Here is a 17,993-nt window from a genome sequence, read left to right on the forward strand (position 1 = left end):
TGTACAATTAAGGCTTTTCATACACTGTTTGGCAAAGAACATGACATATTCAGAGAGTCTGCGGCCTCATTGCTTGGAAACATTGGTGTTTAACAAAGAATTTACAAGCAGTTCATCTTAGGAATGTCTGGTAAATGGGGTGTCTAGTACACTGTGGTTTTAGGTTTTGAGGATGCTGTTATCCAAAATCCCTTTGATCAAGAAAGTACATAGTAAGCAACAGCAATTGCCATCACATGGTGTAAAAAAAAAACTCATAAAACATTTTTTTTCTAATAAGCATTCTGAACTCAAAATAAGTGGGCTGTCGCTGCATTCCTTAAAGGTAGAAGCGTTGAAAATATGTAAACAGTTAAAACTTGGAATCTCCATTTCAGAATACAGGTCTTTTATTTGTAGTAAAGGGCCAGTGCACTGATGCATGGCTATGAAGGTATGATTGTTTTACAGCAGGAGACTTTTAAAGTTCATGGTTAACATTTGCAGTTGTTTGGTTTTTAAAAATGTGGTTTACCAGGAGATAGGTTTCTGATCCCCCCCCCCCTTTGGAGCTGACTCCAAAATGCTTGACTCAGTTTTAACAACTGAAACGTGTGTGCAGCATGACAAATCCCACTGCCGATGAAGAATTGTTTTTATCTAAAGGAAATGAGCAGCGTCTAATCAAACAGAAATCTGTGTATTCCCGCTCTTAGACATTTCCATGAACATGCTAAGGTGGCAAAACTGCTTGCCAGGGAGGAAATGTAGGAAAGAAAGGAAAAAAACTTTCTTTCCTACATTTCTAAGAGCAATATACTAGCAATGGTAATACAATATGAACTTTTTGTAGCTTTGATTTTGTCCAAACAAATTTATGTTTGTACTCATTTACATAGTTGGGCATTTTACCAAAGCAGGCATGTATGAATAATGGAACAAGTAATAGGTTTATTCCATTCTGTAAATAGAAGAAAGAAAACAACATTTCAGCTGTGGAGCCTTTGTTGGGTGTAAGAAGGATAGAGCAGTCAGCAAAGGAGTACAACAACAGTGACCATTCTAGGATTTGAACCCACATCCTTCTAGTTACAAGTCTAGAGCCTTACAGTAACTCCTCTTAGTTCCCTGTGAAATTGGTTTTCTAAAAACTGTCATCTACCAGGATCTTCTCAGTTCTCACTTAGAACACCTTGTTTCTTTAAACAGTATATAATAATTATTAATACATTAACATACAATAAAGAAAAAAATAAGTATTGACTTCCTGGAGCTGGAGGTTGAATATGTACTGTTATATGAATGGGGTACTACATTGTTAAAATTGGGCTTTTCAGCAATACATCTAAAGCTAAAGTAGTCTTGATTCATATTAGCAAACAATAGTTTTAATAATAAATTAAGATACAGCATTTAAGAACACACCAATGAGGAAGCAAAAATAAAATTAACAGAATCACTTTATTTACAATGCAAACTTCATCTGAATACTATATCTGAGTGAGCTAAATGCCCATTTGAATAAAATATAAACATCTATGAAATGAAGGACAAACTGCGTTTTACAAAACTAGGCATATACTGTACACAGTTCAGCTGTAACATCAATCTCAGCAAACAGGAAAGAGTTGAGATTCAGGTTTTCCGATAAAATACAACAACAGACTTCCTTCTCTGAAACGTCAGCTAGACTTTGTATCAAGGGATAAGGCTCGTGAATGCCATTAAAATTAGTGCAATATAAGCATTCTCTTGTATTTCCTCATAAAAGTTGGTTTCAAAATGCAACAATATAATAGCTAACAGTAGACATATAATGCTTCTGTAAAGTATTTTTTTAAATCCCTGATTGAAAAACACTGTGAGAAAAGGAAACACAGATCAGGCAAACTGCTTGACCCTAAATTCATTCCTTACCTTTAACATTTTACTTTTTATTTCCTCTGTTCTTTAAAATCATCACTGTGCAAAGCTTTTCATCATGTACTAGAAAATGGTATAATTTTAAAATTAGATGGACTTTGAGTAGATTAAAAGAAAACATAACAGGTGGATGCTGCACATTGGTGGTGGTGGAGGGGAGTCCCCATTGCCTGTAAAGCGCTTTGAGTGGAGTGTCCAGAAAAGCGCTATATAAATGTAAGCTATTATTATTATTATTATAAGAAATACATATGATCAGCTACAAATCTTCACACGATTGTAGCTATGGACAGAATTTATAAAAATAACCAAATAATCATAGAAATCTCTTAATCTTGTAAGTGTACGTGTTCCAGACATTACTGAAAAAGCTATCAGTTCAAATGATTTTCAGGTCCCACTACCACCTTCCTCTTCACATTAAAAGTTTCCAAGTTTATGATGATATGTTCACTCTTGCTGCTGAGAGCTCCAAATTCAGTAAGCCTTATAGGTCACCCTTCAATTCCTATTCCTATTCCTAAAGACTGGGAAAACCTGTGAATTCTTGATTAAATATGCTATTAATCTGTTTTAACCTATTTGTTTGAGAATCTCTGATCCTTGAGGGATGGAGGATATTCAGATGTGTTCCGAATGATCTCTGCCTCAATCAATCACCTGCTTATTTGCTCAGAATAAAATTGGTAACTGCATATCTTCAGCACCAGGAGTGGATATCCCTGTGAAATTACAGTGCTGTTCTATATGTGTGTTGACTTCTGTGTGTTTGGTGATAACACACAAAACTAATATGGCTGAATTCTCGTGATTAGTTGCTAGTTATCACTGATCTTTTAAAAACTGGAAAAACTGTCATCATTCTTGTTACAAGGAAGTATGAAGGATTTCAAGACAACATCATTACCATTTTCGTCAACTAAAGTTTAATTTAATTTTAATTTAACGCCTAAAAGGGACCAAAAGCATGACTGCCTGAAAGGAGAGTACAATCAGGCAACTGCCAGTAGTGGATACTGTAGATGAGTATCTGATCAGGGGACACTTTGAAATGGGCTGAAGGTGCTGATGTGATTAACTGACACGTGAGATGCAGTAATTCCTTTAACTGATTTGGACATCAGAAGATTAAGACAGATGGTTTAGTGTCTTGATAAAGATAGCTGAGCAGGAAGGTATTGCCAGCATGTTCATTGTGATAGCTGAGCAGGAAGGTATTGCCAGCATGTTCATTGTGATTCAACTGCAATTGAAAATGTGTTGGATGTCCTTCTTTTGAAAGAACACCAGACTTCCATAGTATAGCAAATGTCTGTGTTTTAACAGATCCACCTGTCTTGGCTTTGTGTGTTTGTGCCAATGTCAGCCTTCTGCATGGTACCTGCTGAGGAGTCTTATTTTAATCTTAAAACTTATTTTAGCCATCATTACACATGACCCTCTTTCTTCAGCAGTTTCAGACCAATTCCAACAAAACTAAGGCTTACAACTCTTGTAATGGCAGCTAGCAATAAAAAGGCTTATAAAATATTCAACGGGTTTGATCAAGCAGCATTTTCAATACTGAAACAAGTACCGTATGATTTCAACTATTTCCATCTATGCCAATGCAAATTACAGGCTGAACTATGTCCGTAAATATTCTTCAGGCTAGAAGCGTTCTGTAAAATACAGTCTAACAGCCTACTATTCTTGTGAGTGTATGTGGTACCAGCTGGGACTTAACACTTGCATAAGTGTAATTCCTCAGGCATTGAATAACCTCTCTCATAATTAATCATTCATGGAAGATTCTTCCTCCCTTCAATGTGTCCACATTCCTTGGTAAGCCATTAGTCATTTACCTCCCTCTGTCTTTAGGAAAGTGGGAAACTGCAATTCTTCTAGGGTGCATCAAGTCACCACGAAAGAAGCAGCGAAACATCAGTGAGCTCACTTGCACGGTGTGCTTCCACTACAATCACCAATTGTCTATTCACAAGAAGCTCTGGTGCTGCTGTACCTGCCGTTTGTCTTGTCACAAATCTTGTCGCAAATTTCTTGTCTTTCCTGTTTGTCGTAATCTTTACTCCAGGAGTATTTCCCCTTCGATGAGCTGTATTCGTCCTGATCGTTCCATCTGCTGGCACTGCAAGGTCTCCTGGGCTGGGCTGTGCACTCTCGCTCAGTGCTCTGTGACAAGTAGGATGCTCAGCTGGCACAGTAGAAACATTTTGAAACATTTGAGGTTCTTCCCCCGTTGTCCATGCCATGGGGAGTGAGAAGCATTGTCTGAGATCCTGTGATCTAGACAGAAGCCTGGTCACCAGTGGTTGCTTGAGGAGTGTGGCATTGCGTGGGCACTTCTTGTTGCATGCTGATGTCCACGGCTGGGTGGCCGTGAACAACAGGAGGCAAGGGCACCTCCGTACAGCCAAAGCTTGCAGGGATTTCTACAGAGTGCCGTATCGACTCTTCATAAGATGGGGGTGGCTAGAGGTAAATAAAAGGGAAAAAAAACAGACTTGAGTAGAGAGAAACAGATCTGTTTCCATACGAGAGGTCTAATATTCTTCTGTTCAGGCAATCATCAAACGTTTCATGGATTTGAGAATGTGGTTTCTGGAATGTGTTCATTTTTTAACAAACTTTATAAATGCTCAGATCTGGCCCTTATATTACAGAATAGCTGATAACATGAGTAAATATGCATGTGCACTTACAGAATACATAACAAAGCATATATGTTCTAAGCATAGTTCCCTAAGCTAAAAACACAACTTAAAAATGTTCAACTGATTTCATCTGGAGATCAAAGAGGTAGGGCAAGTTCTGCATTGGAGCAAAAGGAATTTCAAAGGCTGCCCTGCTGGTGCAATGTAACATCTTAGCAGGGAACATTACAACACTGGCACTGACTCATTATTTTACTGTGTTTAGCAGAGACTATAATAACGCTCCGTGCCAAATGCTAATGATTCTCTGCAGTAGGTGCACAGGTTCGATTGCTTTCCACTACCTACACCACTGTGCCACCTGTGATTTTTTTAATAAATCTCACTTTTGCTGGGATAAGAATCTGTTCTTCAGACCTACTGCAGGATTTAGTGACTTTTTTTTATCAAGCTCGTAGTTTTATAAAATTGTGATTTGATTGATTTTGGTTTCTTGCCTCTATGAAGTTAGTTGCAGGCAGTGTGTAGCATGAAAGATGATTATCGTATAAATTGGTGGTGTGGCTCAACTATTTGTATCAACAGCACTTATTTCAATTGTAAGCAATTTAGAAATTACACTTCTTTACAATATACACTAAGAGAAGGCTAGGCTTGTGAGAGTGCTTGGTGGGTAAGTATGGTAACACTTGGAGATCATACAGGAATTGGCAGTATGACAGGTTTTTGATCATGTTTTACATTCTCAAACCCATCCATTGTCTTATTTGCTTATCCAGTACAGGGTCGTGGGGGGATGCAATGGGTGCAAGGCAGGACAAAACCCCAGTCTATCTTAGGGCAAACACACACACAAACACTTTTTTATCTTCTGCCTTATGATCTACTACAGGTTTACTTTTTATTTTCAAATACAATACAACAAACATACAACACACTTGCGAGCAGCACAGCTCTGTTTTACTGCAAACTTCCGAAACAGACCAGAATAATTGGAAAGTGTAGTTAACAAGCCATAAAATGTAAAACTGCCCAGACAGTCTATTGTGAACAACAGTAAGGGACAGAAAAACTGCAAGGACCACAGAGGCCTTTCAGTGAAAAGTGACTGCTGGCTACTACAAGATCCATCCTCCTATTTCAAAAAGATAGTAGAAGCCATTGGAGTAAATTTAGGAAACACATCAGGCAGGCTGGGTTTTGGTGATAGTTATTTCCTTCAATGAACAATTAAAGAAAAAAGGCTGTTAACCAGAAAAATGTTACACAAATGCCATGTGATTATGGAGATGTAGATGTTTTGTGACTATCATACAATGACTTAATATTTTCTCAGCTGTGGTTTTCTATTGATTATTTCATATTTTTGTTTCATACTTGATTTTTAATTCAAGTGCTTAACATTTTGTATCTTTGTATACAGATAATTTACGTAAAACACAGTTAAATGCGCAGCGGACAAACATTTATTCACCCCAATTTTATTTGCATTTCATATTACAAATATTTAGGAGGTCTTCAATTACTCAACAGTCCTACAATTACAGAGGATATTTTAAAACTCCTGATGTCTTTTGGTATTTGGTGTTTTGGTCAAACATTTCATGGAAACCATTTATTATGTTTGGGTCTTTAAAAACGCACCGTCCCAAAGCAATTTATTTTCTTTTAAGCAAGTAAAAACTAAAAGCTTGTGCAAATGTACTGTGGTTAGACAAATGTCAAATTAATTGGTTTAGTAAATAGAAAAAACAGACAGCAATGGCATATGAAAAACATGGGAATTGGTCTACACAAACCCTACGATAGCCACTGTCATGAAAGGGAAGCCCAATCTGAGATGACACCTTTTATGTCTAATAGTGCATTAAGAAAAAAATGCTATTTTTAAAAAATCTGAAGCCTGTCAGTAAAGTATAAATGGCAGGAAAAAAAAGCAAATTTTATTTTACTCAGTAGCCAAAATCTTTATGGGCACTAGAAAGCATAATACATAGATTTACTCAACCCATGGAAAGAAATGAAGTGACAAATTGCCAACAGTTTAAAGAATTACATTATCTGTAATTGCATTACAGTTTCAATAATACAGTCATGCAAGATGCTTACTCGTGAATCAATCAGTCAGAGCACTTTTCCACTAGTGAGCGTTCACAGATCTCCTGCCTGTCGCTCACCTGGGCCGTCACCCATGGCGCCATAATGATCAACCGTAACTCACCTCAGCCATGGCAGGGGTGCTGAGGCCAAACCTATGAGCGATCATCATGTGGATCTGGCGCTGGCGGTCCTTCTTGCGCACGCTCTCGTAGGAGGGCAGGCGAGGGAGGGGGGCCTCGAGGTGAGGCAGCTGGTAGCTGCTGGGCGGCCCGATGAAGTACAGCTGACCTGGCTGGGGGGAAGGAGAGTTGTCTAACACAGCAGCCAGACTGGATACACACGGCAAATATGAAGGTTTTAACACAACAAAACTACATGATGACACCTTCTAACGTTCTAACGTTCTAACGTTTCTTTAACAAAGGGGCTTTCAGATTCATGAATAAATCCTCCATTTACTAAATATTCATGAGGCTCTTAAGTGTAACAAAAATAGTTCATCCATCTTTGTAGTGTCTAATGCCTTGCCAACAGAAGCCAAACAGCTTTTACAAATCATCATAAATTATATTAAATAGTAATACAGCTACTAAAAGGTAGTGGAAGTCTACAAAATGGAAGTCACAGAGTCACCTTCAAGAACAGAAAACCTCCAGTGTATACAGTATATGGTTATAAGTCTGTAAAAGACATAGTCAGGCTATAGTTATAAAACTCAAGGTGTAAACGTGTGTAACATGTTATAGGATTATGTATTCAAACTGCCATCTTAGACAGCTTGATTTCTAATTCCAAACTAATGTACATTTGAAAAGCCAGTAACAAGACAGACTAAGTACTGCTGTCGTCAGTCAAGTCTCACAGCAGCAGAGTGGAAGAAAAAGACCAGAGACTGGAAGAGGATATTCTACTAAAACATAATTCTTCTTAGTAAATATGAAAATGACAAGATTAGACGATGAGCGGAACTGTTAAGGAGACATGAGATGGGTTTAAGGCACTACTTATCACACCTGGGCATCAAGGTTGTCAAAGGCCATGTCTGGACTTTGCTCTCCATAGGAAGATCGCACCAGTGTCTGTCTGCTGCTGTGATACTGAGGTGGTGCATCCTGGAGGGAAAAGGACAGGAATCGTTCATAGACGTACTCCAGAGTGAGTACACAACTACAGAGAGCAGGCAGGACTTGGCACACTCCGTTCAGATACACCACACGGTTTCTAGATCCAAGCAGATTACACCAGTTATGTGTGTGACTATCGATTTCACCTTATCAATTATTACAGGGACTTCTATGAAAAATCACAGCTGCAGGGTGATATGTGATAAGGTGATAAGAAATCAAGGTTGTCATTTAGCACACTTTATTTCACATTGACCACAACAAGGTAAACTATGAGCAGCAAAAATGAAGTGCTATAGTAACTTCTCTCTCATTTATCAGTCATCCATTTTCTAACAGCTTTATCTAGTAAAAGGTCGCAGGGGTTTCTGGAACCTAACCCAGCAAGCTATGGACACAAGGCAGGAGTACCCTGTCATGTTTAAAAATCATCTGTTGCAATTGGTATCTTTTATTGGTGTTTAACAGTTCTGTTATAGTGTCAGTCTTTTTGTGTTTAACAGTTCTGTTATAGTGTCAGTCTTTTTAAACAAACATTGGTTTTGTTAAAGCACTAAATTGAGTTTATTATTACTAATGTTAGTAGAGGTAGTATCAAAAACCAAAAAAGATACTCAAGCAGTTATCAATTTGAACTTCTAAAATGAGGTCTGTGAGCTAGCTGTGTTTATTTAAATGTGTAAGGAAGCCTTGTAGAAAGGAAGACACTAGTACAGGCTTTTAATCTGGACCTTTGTGTTTTGAGACAATGCTGTGCTTTTCTGTGTCATTGGGGATCCTAGCAACAAACCACAGGAAGCCCTTTCTATTTGAAGCCTTTTCTATTTTCCCCTTTTTCTGACTTATAAACAGCAAGTAGAATGTAATATTGTGCAGTGGTTAAACATAATAAAAAACAGACACTGGGAAGCTGTAATTTCTTGCCACTCCATTGACCTCTGGCATTCTAATGCATAGACTTCAGTAATATGGATACTGATGACCAGTGACAATTAACAGCAACAAAACTACTTAGACAGACCACCTGTGGAACCATTTCTTGTGGATTTAGGATTTAAACATCCCTTCTTATAATATTCATCATCAACTAGTTTCCTGATTTCACAAATGTGATTTTTCATTTTTTTGTAGGAAAATAATATCCTCCCATTGTGTCTCTTCATTTAAATATACACTGTGCAAAAACACTCTCCTTTAATAAAAAGTAAGAATATAACAAAAGACTCTCGCGCTGAGACAACCTTTGTATTCCCATTCTTCAACAGAGAATGAGGATAAAGGATTATTTATTATTTTTTGTTTGGTTGTTTAAAATACTATTGTACTCTTTCCGCAATTTCCTGTTTTTTCATTTCCTCCTTCTTGCATATCTTAATTTATTCCCTGTTGTCGTGCCAACTAGCTATTATATCGAAAACAGTTCTGGAAAATACTTATTTTAGTGGATTCTCAATACTGATTAACACTAGGAGTCATATAAACCACATACTGTAGGCTTGCAGAAATGTTTAAAAGTAAGAAAAAATGAAAATGTCTATGCAATTGTGTTATCTAACATTACAATAAAACAAGTTCCAGGAACTGTAAATGTGAATTCAGAAATTAATGGCTCTGGTGAGTACTCAGTCTTTGTAACTGCAATGGTAACCTGAAGGCAGGGCAATCAGGTGAAGGTTATGCATTCAGATTCTAGGTGGGGCATTGCTATATACCCTTGAGCAAGGAACTTTTGATCATTTCACTTAATTGCCCAAGGGTATAAATCTTGACAAATGGAAGTTAATATAAAAACATCATCCAAATAAATGTATTACATGTTACATCCATATAATAATAATAATAATTGCTTACACTTATATAGCGCTTTTCTGGACACTCCACTCAAAGCGCTTTACAGGTAATGGGGACTCCCCTCCACCACCACCAATGTGCAGCATCCACCTGGATGATGCAATGGCAGCCATAGTGCGCCAGAACGCTCACCACACATCAACTATCAGTGGGGAGGAGAGAAGTGTAATGAAGCCAATTCATAGATGGGGACTATTAGGAGGCCATGATTGGTAAGGGACAATGAGAAATTTGGTCAGGACCTCAGTTTTAAGTCTCATCCAAAGGACAGCGCCTGTTTACATACACAAAAGGATTTAATTTTCAATCTATAACTGCTGAATGAAAAAAATGTGCGTATTTTGAGAAAATGTTCACCTCTGTGATATGGTTTGTTTCCAGGTATGAGTCCCGGAATAAAAATAGTGGTACTTCAAAAACTAGCATGTTGGGAATTTTGTGGATTTTTATATAAGAACATTGGTAATGATCTGCAGGTTGAGTTTCTGAAATTAATCTTCAGACAGAAAAAACAACTCAAATTAACATTTAGTCAAAAAGACGCATTACACAAATCCTCAGTGATTCTGTAACAAGAATAACGCACTCCTGTAGATCATTACCTAGTTCCTTTTCCTTGGTCAGTAGCCCTTGTAAATATACCTATCCAAGCTATCAGCTTCAAACCCTGCCATATAATGTGCCTGAGAAAAGGAAGGGCTAGGGTTCATGAAGTTTATTACAACTATCCTCCATTTATATATCTTCACACTTCCTTGTGTGCTTGAGCTACTGCCAAGAATACATCATTTTGACAATATTCCTTGGTTAAAATTATACAAAAATCATTTGTTTCCATATCCTTTAAAAAAAAGTTATATCTAGGCACCAAGCATCAAAGGGGTTATGACTGATGTCATTGCAAAACATCTAGCTTCCATTAATGCTGTGATCACTTGGAGGGCACAACTCATTGTTCTTCAAAGAATTTCTTTTTCTCTCGCTGCTGTGCTCAGACTCCAAGTAAGATAAACAAAGCCATCCAAAGAGAGAGAGATTATTTTGTTTTGTGCGCAAGTTAAGCATACCAGCAGAGGCTATGATTCTGCATCTCTCTCTGTGAATTAAGAAGGCAAGAAAATAGCCCTGCCTTGGAAAGATAATGGCCAGTCCTGAGGGAAATGGGAGTGGAAGTCATGAAACAGGAAAAGAGTCTTAAGATGAATGGTTATCAGAGCCGGAACAAAAATGCTGCCCCTTTGAGATCAGTCACACATCCTGTCATGCTTTCCGTGGCATTTTTTGCAGACCACACTGATCGTCATGTGGACGTGCTTTTCTTTCATCATTTCTACAGCACAGATTAAAATAGGTCTGCAACTTGTGTATCGCTGCATAAAATACAGTAAAATGCCATAGAAATAAATCATAGAAATAAATTAATTGCAGAGTACTAATGGACAATACAAAGGCATAGGTTGCTGTTTTTAACTAACAGTATGGCCCTTTTATATATTAACAAAAGATGAGTTATAATTTACTTCAGTTTAGTGAAATATTTTGGCACTTCCTGTGCAACCTGTGATGAAGTGCATCTTGAAGACAATTCTAGGAAACAGCGCTATCAATTAAACAATAAAGGCAGTGGCAATTGCAGCTTTTAGCTGATTTGCTGTGTGGGTAATAGAAGACACATACCTGGGTCTTCTTGGCAGAAGTGTGTTCATGCTGCTGGGGAATAATTAAGCTGACTCAGTGCAAAGGTTGCCAAGATAAACCACAAGCCAAAAGTTCTGGACACAGTGACTGATACACAGAAAGACTCGGAGTAAGAACACTGATTATTCTTCACTGTACTCCATGACTTACTGAAATAATATACAGTATTTTCAAGGTAAAAAAAAACTACATGGCACACCTTCTGAAATTTGCTATGGATATCATTGCACGTTACTTGTGTGCATCAAACGTTATGGTCTGTTATACAACAAAAGATGCATAGGCTTTTATACTGATTACATCCACAAGTAATATTGTATAACACAATATTCATTTTAAAATAATACTTGCAGATGCTTTTCATGTATGCTATGTGCAAGTGTGGAGATACATCAGTAAACATTTGTTAAGAATTTCTTTCTCTCAGTGTTAAAAATGCATGTTTTTAAAAGTAAAAAAATAGGCAATTTCAATCGATTTAATGTAAATGTCTCTATGGGAGCTATAATAATTCTCCATTGTAACTTATTTTCTGAAAAAGATCCTCAGCCTTACTGTACATGACAAAGGTCAGTTTTTGAAGAGATAGCTTTCATCAATTGTTCATTTTTCTGTTGGCTTTGGGTTTTTTTTAAATGTCAGTATGGCGTATCGTGTGGACAGAATTTCAACTGCTATGTCAAACCCATCAATTTACTTTGCAAGTATTCAGTTTTATTATTTTAACTCAGCATATATTGCCGTCATCCTGGATGTCTGTGCCTATCATTCAACAAAACTAAAATGACTTTTTGCCCATGTCTTGATTAATTTTTCAAAGCTCCACAGCTGAGGATCTATAGTCATTTTACACTCTCTGAATTTAAAGTCATTAAATTTACAAAGACAGAACAAAACAATGTTTTAGCTTTGCTCCACAATGAGTATGGACATGCAAGACGATGACAATATGAAATTGCTGTGAGGATGACACATCAGTTAGTTGAAATTCATGGAGACACTTTGCTTACATTGAGTGTAAATGGCAAAACCACATACTTTCTGACAGCCCTCTGTACTCCTGCAGAAAGGCCTTCACATGTCCCCCCGAGAATATAAGCAGAAATGCAACCATGACAAATGGCTGACAAGGTTCTCTCTATCACACTTAAAAACAAGTTCCTATCTGTATAACCTACTGATTTGTTGCTGAAGTCTTAAAAAAAGAAACAAAGAGCTTCATGCAGAAACATTAAAGATATGGGGACCTTTCAAACAAGCATAGGCCAATATAACATAAATGGATGTTTGTGCTGGTGCTGATTTATCACCCACAATCCTCCAAAAACAGGATCCCCTAAGTCTTTTTTACAGACTGTGAAGAATCTGACTGAATGAGGAAATATGCAAAACATTCAAAGTTAACATTGACCAATTTAAACAGAAGTTCCCTAAGAATGCTTATAAGATGCTATCTCAAAAGTGAAAGCTAATTTTAAGAACAAATTTAAAGCTTTCTCTAGAAACAAAAATATGTGTGTACTTTCTTTCTCAAAATGAGCTCATAGAATAAGGAATGCTATAAAACAGAACTGTCATTTTATTTATAACTCCAGAAACTGCCAATTTTTACCGAGATCCACCACAGAGTTTTTCCATATGTGTCAATACCTGAGAGATCCCTTTTCATGCAGACTTTAGATTAAGCAACATACAAATATATTCCACACATTTAATGATGGAATTATCTCTGTGACTTTCACTTTTGTGCTTAGTCCATTTTTACATGCACTCTTTTTGGTAAATAATATAACATGTGAAAATAGATTACATAGTAACAGCACTTGTAAACATGGCCCCATAAAGCTAAAATACAGCCCAGGAGTCTGATAATCGCCTCCAAACCACTAATGATTTCAAACTTCAAACTCCATATATAAATTCCTGGTGGGAGCTTATTTCATTGTTGTAGATTCATGTAGAGAAAAAGGTCCCTGAATTGCATCAATTTTTATAAATCTGGAGGAATATGGAACTTGCATTATTTCTCAGAAGTGGTCAACTGAATAACAGATGTCAAAACAAAATCATGCAAATCTAAGTCACTGGGAAGATCCATTAAGATGGTCATACAGGCAATCTTCACAGAGGTCAACCACAAGATCTGTTTTGTAAGACATATGCATTGCTATGAAAATCTCTTAATTTCAGACATTCAAGCAGTAGAAAGTACTCTGCTAACACACCTAATAGATTGCCATGAGAGAATTAATAAGAACTAGTTCAAATTGTCCAAGAACTGTGTGGCCAATTGCAATTTGAAAATGCACCCATATAATATGAAAAGAAGCAGAAACTTACAGGATGCGGGTGTGTATCCTGATAAGACCTCACTTTGCAGCAAAGGGGGTCTTTTCTGTAGAGTATTGTCAGCAGCACCAAGATAATCACAAAGAAGACCATGCAGGACACTGGAGAGGGAGAGATTGGAAAGGGAGAACTTGTAAAGTCAGTACCTGTCTTTTCAATCCTTGTACTTGCATTTGCAATAAAGTCTCTCAACAATCCATTTAATTCCATTCTCTTGCAGTCCAGTACTTAGCTGCAAGCATGCCTCAGTCATAAAAATAGACTGAGACAGGATTGAAGAATTAAGAACCTTCTTGTAACAAATTGTGTTGGATTATTTTAGAGTAGCCAGGTGCTCTTAATGATTTCACAATGTTTTTTACATGCAGGTCAGATTAAGAGACAGCTGAAAGTGAAAACAAAAGTGGGAGTTTGTATTGATCACTGTCAGTCAATATCAGGTTATCACTATCCAACCCCATTCTTCTGTAAAATAATTGCAGCGGAACACAGGAATCCCGAGGCCCATGTGACTTTCCGGAGGAATAGTGACATATGACCAAAACTAAACAGTTAAACAGTAATTAATGCCCACCATTGGAACAATAATGCCATTTTCAGTATAAGAAAAGCTGAATGAAAGGAAACAGGCCATTTGGAAGTCTCATCATCACTTTTACTTAGGTTTGTTAGTTTTATTTTTGTCCTTTCGAAACTTTTAAAAAAGAGACAACAGACCCGACTCTCACCGATATAAATTCTGAACGTGTTCCTGTTAATGTACAATTATTCCAAACTACAGATAAAACCATCACGTTTAGTGCTTTTATTTATTTGATCTGTTTGCCTTCTTAAGGAGATAAGAATTGCCTCGTTAATCCACATGGCCGAATCAACGTGAAAACAAACAGGCCTACAGTAGATAAGGGCGATAAGCTTCTAATTTAGCTAAGAGAACTGGGTCAACGGGTCATTGTTCACGGCAAGTTGTTAATTAATTTGCCAGTGGGATATAATAGTTCAAGAACAGGAATAGCTTTTATTTGTTCAGAAGGATACCAGAATTTCAGACCGGTGACCTTTGCGTTTCATGGTTCATTATAGTTTAATTAAACAGAAAAAAAGAAAGTGGCCGGGAATAGTATTTTGTTTCGTGTCCTAAAACACACAGGAGTATTATTTTGTAACTAAACAGGTCGTGTGTTCATCAGAGTGAACCCCACTTTTATTAACTTCCCCTACCAGATACCGTTAAAATAAATTACGGTATTGGCGTTGTATTATACAATGTAGAAAGTAATAAAAAAACATCTACTGAAATGACAGGTTTTTATTTAAAAATATGAATGCTACCCGTATATGACTGCTTAACCCAAAAATTGATATTTAGAGATTTCCATGGTTAAATGTGAAATGCTGTTAAGAGTTCGCATCTGAAAAGTTACTCTACGGCACAGCCACTTACTTGATGCCACTATGACCGTAAGCTGATCAGCTGTCAGAGCGGGCTGCGTGGTAGGGGACGCTGTGGTCATTGCGCCTTTCATTTCAGCAGCACTGAAGAACCGTGAACTCCGGCCAGTTCGGGGGTCCGGTAGATGAGACGGCTGGTCACGTCCCTGTTTGCATCTTGCAGGGAGTTGCTTTCTTCACAAGTGGCGACGGGGACTGCTGACCTCAAGTTAAAGCATCACGCGCACACCCACCCACAGTCCCTCTTGTCATCAAGAGATCTGCCGCTTCTCTCGACTTGGCTCTCAGGAATATCCTGTGACGCCGCGATGAAGATCTGTCTTATTTTATCTTGTCGCACACGCCGGGCTCGGAAGTGCGCTGCTCCTGTCTTTCACGAACACTGCTGCCTCAGCGCACACCGCCGTCGGTGGACAAGAACAAAGTGTGGGCTCTTCACAGAGGCGACTGCTACTATTGCCCCCCGGACAAAGGTCTCTCCTTCTCCGCGCTGCTGCGAAACATTAACATCAGCGGATACACGCCGCAACGTTTTCCAGAGTCAAACACGTGCTTTGTCCTTCGCTGCAAAGCAACTTTGTCGCACGCCTTTTAAATAAGGGACACATCCCCTCCTGACAATATAAAATAAATCTATGGAAAAAAACACGTCCAAATTTAAATAAAACAAATTACTTCTAAATATGAACGCATATTCTCAACAACGCGAGGAGCATAAAGTGATTAGATATTTTTGAGCGACCTTCGCTCATTTCCAGAGTTTGTCATCGCGGGTTGCTCGAAGGCACTCTGCACGAGAGATCTACAACTTTTCTCTCCCTCTCCTAAAAAGCTCTTAACAATGCTGGAGTCCTCCCAAACCCAGCCGCCAGCCTCACTAGGTATGTGCAGTGGAAACTGTTTCCCAAACTTTATCTGGTCTGGGAGGAGCTCCCCGGTCGTGCCCGCGGCCGGTCAAAGCCCAGGCGCTGCTGTGCGAGGAGGATCCGTGCCCTGCTGATAAAACCGGTGGACAGGACAGCGCATTCCGTCGTGGGAGTCTCTCGTTGCCATGGAGACCGCGGGGAGCCGGGGCTGCGGTGCTCCGCCGCCCTGCGCGTTTCGGCGAGAGCCTCTGCTGGCAGGACTAGGGAAGTGCAGCCTGACGCCGGCCGGCTGCGGACGGGTGTTCATCACCGGAACACAAGTCAGGGGTCCCCCCCCCCCCCCCCCAGCAGCCCGGGGGCTGGAGGGCCGGTGTGACCGCTTTTAAATTGGTTCAGTTAATTCAGATGCCAGCTGGTTTAGCTCTTTAAATGCTGAGAGAATAAAAATCCACAGAATCCGCAGCGCTCCTAGACACGAACTGGACAGACCCCACTGGTACTATTGTCCCAGAACACTGTCAGCACTGCTAAAAGGACATGTCCTCAATGATAATAAGAAAGCGGAGCGATTGTAGTGGAGGTAAGTTTAATATTGCGAATTGTACGTGTAGTTAAGACGGCTTAGCAGTCCCCACACGTTACAGATCTTCAGGTCAAAACTGTCCGGTGAGCACCGGGAGGATAGTAGTCCGAACATGAGTGCTGTGCTGAGTTGTTGCTATCGTTTAGTCACGGATCGGGTAGTTATGAACGCAATAATACAGAACCGCATTTTCTTGATGCCTTTTAAACAATTTTTTTTCCTGAAAACGCTTTTTTAAAAACACATTTATTTAACTTTTGCTAACCTTAATTTCGTACTCGTTTTGGTAACTTTTAATGTCCCATTCTGATCGTGAATTAAGTTGTGAATCGTTCGTTTAAATTTTGTTGAAATCCCTTATTTTGATTAATAAAGCGACAATTAATTGGCTGTCGCTCTAGCTGCAGGTGGCTTACAGTATGTATCGCCGGTATTGACTATATAGTTTCTGATGCTCGACCTTTTGGAAAGGGGAGGCGTACTGTACCTTCTTTCTAAATCTTTCGCCATATTAGACACCTGAAAACAGGACCACCAAACTCCGATTAATCACCTTGTCCAACAGTTTTATTTTAATATTTTATTTAGGCTTATAAGTCAACTGAGAACAATGACGGCAACGACCTGGAGAATCATTGGTACACACCAGGGCACTGACGTGAAATAGTCTGAGTTTAAGGACCAACTACTTGATTAAGGGAGTAACAGCAACCTCCCTTCGGGAACATGAACCCTCAATCGGTGTCCGAAAGCTAACCAGGCAATACTGTACTCCATTTTACAAAAGATGTAGAAAAGAGCTTCTGCCTCTTATCCATTTTCAATTTTTTAACCGCTACTTCCAATTAAGGTTCGAGGGGAAACCAGAGCCTATCCCGGCAAGCAACGGGCGCAAGGCAGGGTACACTGTGGACACGACGCCAGTCCATCGTAGGGCACACGGAGACACTTATCACCCACACGCTCAAATCAGGGCCAGTATTCTCAGAAGCTAATTAACCTACCAGTATGTCTTTGGACTTTGGGAGGAAACCCGAACAAGGGAGAACATACAAAACTCCACACAGAGAGCACTCCCCGTATTGAACCCCAGGAATCCTAACCACTGCGTCACCGTGCGGCCGCTACTTTTTATGTAAAATGTAAAAAAGGCAGGGCCTTCCCAGAGTTCAACAAGGGAGAAAGAAAACTTTCTTTCCATAAACCCAAATAAGTTTCTAATAGGAATAAGGAGTAAAAGGGAGTAATGAAGAGCGACGGTACTGTTCTCCAGAAACAGTGATGAGTGATTCCTTCCGCCCTATGGATGAGCTGTGAAAGTTGTTTTGGACGGACTTGCAGAGTTTTGTTTGCAGGCAGTTAAAGGTGTTTTTTACATTGAAGGATTTTGATATTTTATTGTACTGTTTAACAG

At 38.9% G+C, this 17,993-nt stretch overlaps 1 protein-coding gene across 1 annotated transcript; it reads right to left on the reverse strand.

Annotated features, from left to right (window-relative positions):
- Window positions 1–1,353: 1,353 nt before the first annotated feature.
- LOC148652548 (uncharacterized) lies at window positions 1,354–16,171 on the reverse strand. The gene is made up of 5 exons (XM_088599425.1): window positions 15,123–16,171; window positions 13,670–13,779; window positions 7,670–7,768; window positions 6,778–6,948; window positions 1,354–4,374 (listed from the first exon to the last, which is right to left on the reverse strand). Exons 1-5 carry the CDS (start codon window positions 15,202–15,204, stop codon window positions 4,189–4,191), a joined length of 648 nt encoding a protein of 215 aa, XP_088455551.1. The 5' UTR covers window positions 15,205–16,171; the 3' UTR covers window positions 1,354–4,188.
- Between the last annotated feature and the right edge of the window lie 1,822 nt (window positions 16,172–17,993).

Source organism: Lepisosteus platostomus, chromosome 11 (assembly GCF_059453375.1).
Source record: "Lepisosteus platostomus isolate fLepPlt1 chromosome 11, fLepPlt1.hap1, whole genome shotgun sequence".
Lineage (NCBI taxonomy): Eukaryota > Metazoa > Chordata > Actinopteri > Semionotiformes > Lepisosteidae > Lepisosteus > Lepisosteus platostomus.

Excerpts from the sequence above, each read along its gene's own strand:
- LOC148652548 (XM_088599425.1), bottom strand. The coding sequence starts at position 15,204 with ATGAAAGGCGCAATGACCACAGCGTCCCCTACCACGCAGCCCGCTCTG. Across the intron at positions 13,780-15,122 it reads TACGGTCATAGTGGCATCAA|TGTCCTGCATGGTCTTCTTT; the intron begins GTAAGTGGCTGT and ends CTCCCTCTCCAG. Across the intron at positions 6,949-7,669 it reads TTGACAACCTTGATGCCCAG|CCAGGTCAGCTGTACTTCAT; the intron begins GTGTGATAAGTA and ends CCTTCCCCCCAG.